Raw genomic sequence first — 9,076 nt, 5'->3', positions numbered from 1 at the left:
CCTCTATCTGTAACCAAACATCAGGAAGACAACAGAATACTACAAATTGCTTGTGAATACTATGTAGTAGATTGCTCGTTATTTGTTGTTTTAATCCACTGCTTGTAAATTTCTTCGTCTTTCAGACTTGTTCATTAACACCTGCAGCTTATATCTCTTAGGTACTTAATCAACTTAAAATTATGCACAAGAATATACACATAATGTTATCATACATGCACAATGAAGCAATACAGCAATGGTCAATGTTGTAAGGAAAAAACGGGGAGAAGAAATTGATAATACTTGTTGTTTATCTTCCACGATTCGTTGTTCCAAGAGGTAAAAATTTTTGAAAATTAAAGACAACGAAAGAACATCCTCGACAGAGTGATCATCCTAGTGAGAAGGAAAACAGGAACGGAGAGCGAACTGACATTTCAAGTGATTAATCTGATCGTTCACTCGTAATCTGAGAGACAATTGTGCCTGCTGTCTTAACATAATCAGTAGTAGTATTCAGAGAAAAAAGCTACCAAAACATTATAAAGTAATTGAAACGAAAACAATATCCGTATAGTGAGAAATCAAATATCCACTCAGATGCTCATCTCTCTATCGCGACCTGTCAATGTGACTGAAAATCCTTGTATTACAGAAATTAAGAGGTGCAGACGTATGGCTAAATTCAGGTGCTGCTAGGCACCAATTTCAATGCCAAATCTTTGTTTCCTGCCAAATAAACTAGAAGTTTTTCAAATAATTTTAGAAACCCTGACAAAAATTATACAGTCTATTATTAATCTTACTTCAACGCAAGACCTTGAGACAAAACATCAGATATGACCGAGGCGAGGGAAGATTCAAGCGCTTCCAAAATTTTTGCTGTCCGAAGGAGAGCATGCAGAAAAGTTAGATTCAGAAAAACCGTACCGGAAGTAAGCACCGTTACGGAGGAATCCAGTTTTGCTTTGATACTCATCATATGTATTGTACATAAACTTAATCTAGATTTAGATTAAAAACAGAGTGACCGGAAATCGAGACGGCAATAAAATACAGCCAATTCCAGGAAAATCTTCCAACATAAGCTTGTGAAATACACCTCCCGCTATGTTCTAATTCCATACTTTCGAGCCATATTTATTTTCGCGCTCAATTCTTTCAGACCAAAACGGATTTGATGAGAAAATGGATTTGATTTGCTAGATTTTAGGACTTGCTAACTACATGACAACTAGTGTGACGCTGGCAAGTTTAAATCTAGAAAATCCATATTCAGTGCTGAACAGGCTATCTTACACAGGTTCCAGAACAACAGTGAGAAGCAAATACATGTCAAGCATTATTTTTAACATTTTTAAGTCTCTTTTCTAATTCTACAGTCATTTTAACGTCAGTATCTTGACGAAACTCTGTCACTGGCTTATTTGACCGGAACTATTCCGAAGAAAAATAAAAATGTTCAATGCGGAATAGCCAAAACGGATAATACATAACCGATATATCCAAGTGTTCTAACAAAAGAAAATTGTCGAAAATAATTAACAAAACTGTTTTTTACAACAGATTCTGGCATAAAAATATTTCCAACAATGTTTAATAGTGCTAATATATAATATAGCTGCAAAATACAGCACAATATGAAGTATTCAAGCAGTAAAACAGGGTACTTAATAATGTTTAGAATTTGTTCCAATTAAACATAATTCAATAATAAGTTTAACAAACGGAATAACAAAAACAAGAAAATGAAATGCGACTAAGTAACCGCCTCCTTCTTTCGTCTTGGCTCTTTCTCATCTTTCCCTCTTTTTTCGTCTGCTTTCTTTACAAATCCAATATTTTTTCGTTTTGGGGCATGTCTCAATAATTTTTTCTTCTCTTTCCTGGAAATGACAGCAGTATGGAATTTAAATTGTCAAGAAAAAAAATTAAATTGCCAAAACTAGCTACAATTATAAAAAAATAGGATGTTCTACGCAAGAAAATTACTTTGTTGGCTTTCGCATCTTTAAAGTATATTCTGGAACTTCAAAACCAGCTTGCTTGATGACTGTTGCTATTGGACGAATGAAGTTCAAATCACTTTCGGTAAAATATGTAACTGCATGTCCTTTTCGCCCAGCCCGTCCTGTCCGACCTATTTACCAAGATTTAATGAATTATTTAATTACTGAAAATCACATTGTTGAAATCAAGGCTTCTTGAGAAAACTGCACACCTTTTGAAAGAAACAATACAATTGTAAAGCACTTTTAAAAAATGAACTTCAATGATACCAATCTCAACTTGACAAATAAGAAAGGTATACTATTTAAAGGAAGTTATGCGATTGCTTTTATTAAACATCTATGCAAATCTTTATGCTACCCTTCACTTTAACAAAAATGTCACCAATTCGATGAATATAGCTGATAATCGATGTTGGAAGATCAAAATTGACCACTAGATTTACTCCACTCAAATCCAATCCGCGACCCATCAAATCAGTACAAACTAAAGCCCAAATGTGTCCACTGCGAAATTCGGCAATTGCAGACTCACGCTACAAAAGCACATCAATTTCCCAAAATGGAAATCTCTTTTAATGAAGTACTACACAGCAATAATTAACAACAGATAAACAGGGTTATATCGAAAGTAACTTGAAATTAAAAACATTGCAAACCTCAGTCTCTGTCTTTTCACTTGAAATCATTTTTACTGGGATTGGCGGTTGAAGTGATTCGATGACTGGCACCAACTGTTTTGCTCGCAATTTACTCTGTTAAAAAATCTTATTATCATATTAAAAAAAATTATGCAACACAGATACGATTTAAAAATAGTCGCAATCCTAAAATCACTATTCATTCGGTCAGAAAGTTTAAATCCCATTTATGTAAAATATGAATGGTGCGGACAGATACTGAAGCAAAGTATCTTCAGCTAAAAAGATTTATTCTCGAAAGCACGAAAAAAAGGTTGAGAATTGGAAAACCTGCACGAAAATGAGCGCCGGAGGTTCGAAACTGTTTTGAAATAATGCTTTTAGACCTATAATTTTACCATGCTCCGATCCAGCAAAAATTAGCTCTTGTTTCACGCTGCTAACTGCTGAATTTCTAAAACCATTTTATTTGCAAATTTTATAATACTAGCCCTCATTTAGAGGCAAAATGGAAATAGTTCTTTTGATAACAACAACAATTTCAAATTTCACCCATAATTAAATTTGCAAGAACTCAAAAAGACCTTAAATGGTTGGGTAGTTAACCTTAAAAATTCTAGAAACTTCAGCAAAATGGTTTCACAAAATTTCAACGAAGAATTGCAGAAAGAGCAACGAAATGAAAGATATCCCCACCGTGAGCCGATACAAATCATTGCCATATCACAGAGATTCCTTTTACACCAATCTTCAACTTCATATGAAAATGTTGCACTAAAAAAAGCACGACACACAGAATTTCCATTGCATGCTTGATATATCGTGGCAAACTGCAAACAATTTATATTCGTCATGAAACCAAGCAATATCAGTTAGCAGCTCTGGCAATTTTTAAATCTGGATCATGCTTGAAATAGTACAATTACTTTCACCTGATTCCTAAAACATCTGTCATTTCCTTCCGTAGTATCAAAAAGTCGATCACTTTCATCAATAATAAGCCAATTCAATCCAGTCGATATTTTGTTGTTTTTCTTCAAAGCATGAACCAGTTTATTTGGTGTTGAAATGACTATGTTTGCTGTAAGAGAGTTAAAAGTATTAGTCAAGGGAGATTAACAAAGTGACTGTACAGTCCCCTAAACAAAGACTCGTAATCAGTTTAAACGATGAACTTTATCTTTCTAAAAAGTCCATTGCCAGTAATTCCAGATCAGTAACTATCGACAGACGATCTTCTTCAGGCAATTATAATAACCGGATCAATGAAAAAGAAACAACAAGGAGTTAATACTGATTTAGACTCAAAATGATCAAAATATTTAGGGAGAACACAAATTTATAGGTTTAAAACAAGACAGATTCACATACCATTTTCCGGGATTTCGTCTCCTTCTAAGAAACAACATGAAACAGGCAGGTTCTGAGAAAATTTTAGGAACTGGATGTATGTCTGAAAAAAATGATTTTAGAATAGAAGTCTTAATTCAATTGTGAAAGAACATTAGTGTCAAAGGACCTGTTTAGCAAGTTCATAAGTTGGTTCAAGTACCACAGCATTTAACATAGGATACTGATCTTCTGCTGTATGACTTTTGCAGCGTACAACATCAAAAATGATCGGAAGAGCGAAAGCTAATGTCTTTCCAGACCCTAAAAAAGACAGGCTCTTCGTTACCAGAATTAACTTCCTTGGCTAATGTAGCAATAAAAACTATAACTCGAGAAAGGCAGAAAAAATAAGATTGAAAAAATAAGATTGCCCGAAAAAAATTCTTAAAAAAAACAAGCCTGTCGGAGCGCTACATAATAAGTCTTTTTTCTGCAACATTACTGGAATGGCTTGCATCTGAATTGGAGTTGGTTCCGTGATACCAAATTCTTCTAAATTACTGATAAGTTCTCGCGGTAATCCATCGATTCCGGCAAAATGTATCACAGGATCAGGTATATTATTGCCCCAAACGAAGATGCGATTTAATTTGCGTAAATGTGCAATCTAAACATCGATAACCTCAAAAACTGAGATAGATTAAATTATGGTCTATTGAAAATTTCCTAGAAGGAACAGATATTCACCTGTTCTCTCTTTACAGCCAGACTTCTGCATTTTTTCTTTTTTGAAACATTCTCAAGTCCTCCAAGAATTACAGGTCCTGAAAAGAGAAGTTAAAACAATGTAACAAATAGCACGTACTGAATAATGAATAATGGGTCAGACAAGCACCAAATAATTTTCATGATAAAACACAAATAAAATGGATTTACGCTTTACAAAGGCTATTTCTAGAGTATCCGTTCGAGCAGTAAGCCACTGAAATTCAACCCCCTCTTTAAATACATTTTTCCAGCAATTTTTCAATTTCACCCAGCATATGAAGTAAAAATTTAAAAAGCATTACGATAGTCAAGAAACATTTTTGGAATCTTACAGTTTTAGCAATTTTGAAAACCCAACACACGTTTATATATCAGTCAAACTACTGGCACAAACAAATCAAAAAAGTTTTCTCCCATTCAAGAAAACTGATAACCTTCGCCGGATGTTATTAAACTGCTTGCCTCGTTGTTTGTTCTTGTATTTCGCTTGTATCCTTCTTTGCAATTATCTGGCAGTATCCGTTTGAGCAATAAGCCATGATCTGCTGAAATTCATCTCTGACTACAAATCACTATTTCACAGTCAACTTCCTAACCCCATTTCAACGTTCAAATTTGATTTAGTAAGTCAACCTCAATTATAACCTATGTGCAAATGAAATTCCACCTTTTTAATGCCCATACAATCACGGCTTTGATTAAAGTCAGTAACCTACTTCCTTCCTTTCTTTGCTCTAGCCGACTTTTCTTGATGCCAAAAGTCAACTTCTTGAACAATTCATCTGTAGGTCCTGCTCGTTTCATCTAAAATTTGCCATAGTAAACTGAAACTGTTACCGAATAATATTAAACAACTATTAATCACTAGAGCAGTAACTAAATTTAGAAGAGTAACTAAATCATGTTCGATACTCAAATTAAACTGTAAAAAAAGCACAATTAAAAGTACGATTAAAAGGGTATTAACATGGCTACCAATCTGAAATAGTCACAGTGATAATAAAATAGTAAGAATAAAACTAAGCAGGTAGTTCATTAGGTGAGCAATCCCATTGTATCTTTATTCAAACATACCAACTGTTCAACATATTACAGATCAAATTAAAAGTTTAACAAATTAACAACAATTATATGGAAGAAACATTAAGAGTATCTCTGCACTTTTTTCGATACCGAAGATCAGGAGGACAAATGAATGCTTCTCACATAGAACGAAAACAATAAAAAAGGAGGGAGTTTTTTCAGTGAATTAACAACTTGTTACACTTTTTAAATACTTTGTATTTAAATACTTTGTACCATATCCTCCGTCTCGCTGAGCTCACCATGACTTGGCTTCCTTCCCTTTTTTATTTTTTATTTTTCTGATTAGCCACTACTTAATTTTCTTTGTTCTCCTTCCCCTCGATCTGATTTTTCTAAAATTCTGCGTTTCTTTGCCTCCTCCCTATCATAAACTGCTTTTGACTGCCGTTTCGTCCACATGATTCTTTCTTAAAAAAATTTATTATCTATCAATTAATTCCTTTATTCATATTCTACTATTCACTAATAATGATGGTAATTTAACCACTGCTTATTTCAACAGAAAAAGAAATAAAGACAAAAAAGAAAGAGAAAAGAAAAAAATAAACCAAAATTAGAGGTGTCGCAGCTGAGCAAACGTAATGTATGAATCTTTTCTTCTCTACTAACGTACGGTGTAATACTTCTGGCTCCCATCCACGCACAAACAACTTGTTTCAGTCTAAAAAATACGCAGTTGATTAAAAATTTCAAACGAGTGCTTAAGAAAGCAAATAAATTGGGAATGATCGAAATTTAGAAACCTAACAATACTAAATGTTTTGGAAGGAATTTTACAGCATTCAAACCTCCGCACGTATGTATTATTTCAGTTCCGATGGGAAACATAATTTAGAGAAATCAACAGAAAATACCCATTATATTCTGATACAAGTACGACACTTCCAGATGAAATGTTGTGGAATTTTTCAGCACATGCCAGTTCATCTCTTGGACAGTTCCCATTTCCATTTTCAGCTTTTAGAATTTTACACATATCTTCTACGCTGATTCCAACGACCCTTTTCCGCAGATACGGCAAAATTGTTCTGATACCCTAGGAAATTTGATTAGTTTTGTTATTATTTGTCTCGGAAGAAAGAATTTCCTTTTCAATAAAATACACTTGGAAATTGGAAGGACATTACAGCTTCATGGAAAACCAACATCTTGCATTATCCGAAATCGACATAAGTTATATTTATTTTCAACTCGCCCAAACATACGAATCCCTGCATTGATCACTTTTATCTGGAATTAACTGAGCTATCATTATATACATAAGAAATCGATACCGAACCGATCGCTGATGCTGCTCACCTCAAAATATCAACTCTCGAAAAAACAGAACTAAATTCCAATTTTGTTCGTAATCAATTTCGAAAAAATGGGAATCGAAATTGACTGGAGATAAAAGCAAACCCTGAAATCAAAAAGCCACCTTATCTTGATTACAGAGCAGGAACTGCTTAACTGCACTGTTTACGAAATATAAGGTCCGTTTCTTATTTGCTTCAGCTGTCCGGCCCAAAAGATTCTGGTATGGGAATATTTCCGATACACCGTAATGATCACTGAAAAATTGTTTCAGTTGAAAAATAGAATATTTTGTTCTCCTGTTTACAAAGAAGTCTTTGGGTTTAAAAATCCAATATATAATTCCACGTCTAACAAGTCAAATTTAGAAGAACAGAAATAGAAGCTCAAATGTTATCGGGGTTACACTGTTATTGTGAACTAACGCAATATCTTTCCATCTAGTATCGTCTTTTTCAAGAAATACAAACGGATCTTCCTTGAATGTTCGACGTCTTTTCATTGATGGCAAGCTGAAAAGCCTCCGAAAACTTCATCAGATTCATGGAATAACAATGTTATATGCTTGTCTGTAATCTTTCATATTGTACGCTGGTCTGTAACCGCTTCAGTTTTTGGAAAAACAGACTTGAAAAGTTTTCGGATGACTACTTAAATAAATTAATTCTGATAAACTTACTGTGTTCACTATGCATCCACGCAGATACCATTCTACACAAGAATTACATAATTAAAAAAGAAAAACTTACTTGAAGGAAAGCTTTGACTGGTTGAGAGGTTTGGATTTTCTCAATACTGCAACAAAAAATCCCCCAGTATTTTGCATATGCGGCAATACCCGGAAACTGAAAAGCAGAATCTGGAAATGAAAAGATATAAACGAGAAAAACTGTTCCTTAGCCACGAAGGATCTATCGAAATTAGTTCGTTGTTTTTAGGAGCACGAGCTATTTCGGCAAGAATTGACACTATTTAGGGAGAAGCTCATTAACAACCGGGTAGATGAAGAGCTGTTGTAATTGTGTTTTGCTACAGCAGATATAATATCTACTTATTAAATCTTCGAAACTGTTGTAAAACTGATTGTGATTTTACTGTTGTAGTTATTGACTTCGCATTTTGTATTGGGATAATGTATATCATCTTTGTGAATTTCAAATTAATCATGAATAAATGTAAGAAATCTTGGGAGAGAGCTATGGCAAACTAGCTTTGTATCTAAAAATTTATACTAGATACCAGCGTTCCAAATGAAACTTCTGAATTTCTTCGTCGTTTGGGGGAAACATCGACGAAGTAAAGTATCGTCTTTGGTCAGTGACCACATCTTCAAGAATACTGTACTCATGCATGGCTTTATCAAATACCTGAAAACATTCTCTTATTAATGCGTTAATAACAAAAATGATATTGTAGAAACTAACTACAGTCAACCAAATGCACAGTAAAGAACGATTCAATTACCCTCCACTTTGAAAGTCCCGATGTTCGTTTCAGCTGAGGCAACTGCTGAGAAACATCAACAAGCTCTAAGGCACCAGCGCTTGAACGAAGTATGGATGCAATAACTGCTTCGTTTTCTATAGGATTTAAGGAACATGTTGAATATACCATAATACCTGTTATGAAAAAGAAATAATTGAAGACGAAAATGTAACAATGTAACATAGAAAATGTAACATTTCGAATGACATTTCGACACTTTAACCTTTTCCCTATCCCATTTCCCTATCAGCACAACAAAATGACAATCCATTGCATAAAAAAAAGCTGTGAAAATATTGAAATATACTCCCAAAAAATAATTTTAAAAATGATAAAATCAGAAAAATTTACCATCTACTGCAAGCAGCTGCATAGCACGTTGAGCAATGTTAACCTGAAGCTTATGCAAACCCAAACCCTGAAAATTTGCTCAATACAATCTTAGCCTACTTGATGGCGTGCATAAACTGCAATGAC

At 34.0% G+C, this 9,076-nt stretch overlaps 2 protein-coding genes across 2 annotated transcripts in view; both read right to left on the bottom strand.

Moving 5' to 3' along the window:
• Positions 1 to 1,741: 1,741 nt before the first annotated feature.
• On the bottom strand, positions 1,742 to 5,546 carry LOAG_10109 (hypothetical protein; the record flags this gene model as incomplete). Its single annotated transcript, XM_020448090.1, has 13 exons — positions 5,449 to 5,546; positions 5,167 to 5,277; positions 4,712 to 4,788; positions 4,424 to 4,631; positions 4,152 to 4,285; positions 4,004 to 4,085; positions 3,565 to 3,713; positions 3,329 to 3,462; positions 2,963 to 3,086; positions 2,651 to 2,746; positions 2,377 to 2,527; positions 1,975 to 2,122; positions 1,742 to 1,868 (listed from the first exon to the last, which is right to left on the bottom strand). The coding sequence occupies exons 1-13, from the start codon at positions 5,534 to 5,536 to the stop codon at positions 1,742 to 1,744; spliced, it is 1,629 nt and encodes a 542-aa protein (XP_020301736.1). The 5' UTR covers positions 5,537 to 5,546.
• A 336-nt stretch (positions 5,547 to 5,882) lies between these two features.
• LOAG_16801 (tRNA (cytosine-5-)-methyltransferase NSUN2) overlaps positions 5,883 to 9,076 on the bottom strand; it is a gene marked incomplete at its 5' end in the record, with an annotated part of 6,546 nt that continues 3,352 nt past the window's right edge. Inside the window, 10 exons of the mRNA XM_020449460.1 lie at positions 5,883 to 6,225; positions 6,367 to 6,479; positions 6,673 to 6,854; positions 6,965 to 7,048; positions 7,239 to 7,371; positions 7,540 to 7,626; positions 7,864 to 7,959; positions 8,354 to 8,481; positions 8,579 to 8,733; positions 8,951 to 9,017. Of these exons, the coding sequence (XP_020307012.1) occupies positions 6,101 to 6,225; positions 6,367 to 6,479; positions 6,673 to 6,854; positions 6,965 to 7,048; positions 7,239 to 7,371; positions 7,540 to 7,626; positions 7,864 to 7,959; positions 8,354 to 8,481; positions 8,579 to 8,733; positions 8,951 to 9,017 (1,170 nt within the window). The 3' untranslated portion in view covers positions 5,883 to 6,100. The remainder of the gene's footprint in view (positions 6,226 to 6,366; positions 6,480 to 6,672; positions 6,855 to 6,964; positions 7,049 to 7,238; positions 7,372 to 7,539; positions 7,627 to 7,863; positions 7,960 to 8,353; positions 8,482 to 8,578; positions 8,734 to 8,950; positions 9,018 to 9,076) is intronic.

This window comes from Loa loa, assembly GCF_000183805.2.
Source record: "Loa loa unplaced genomic scaffold supercont3.20, whole genome shotgun sequence".
Taxonomy (NCBI): Eukaryota; Metazoa; Nematoda; class Chromadorea; order Rhabditida; family Onchocercidae; genus Loa; species Loa loa.
This window is presented reverse-complemented; position numbering and strand designations above follow the sequence as displayed.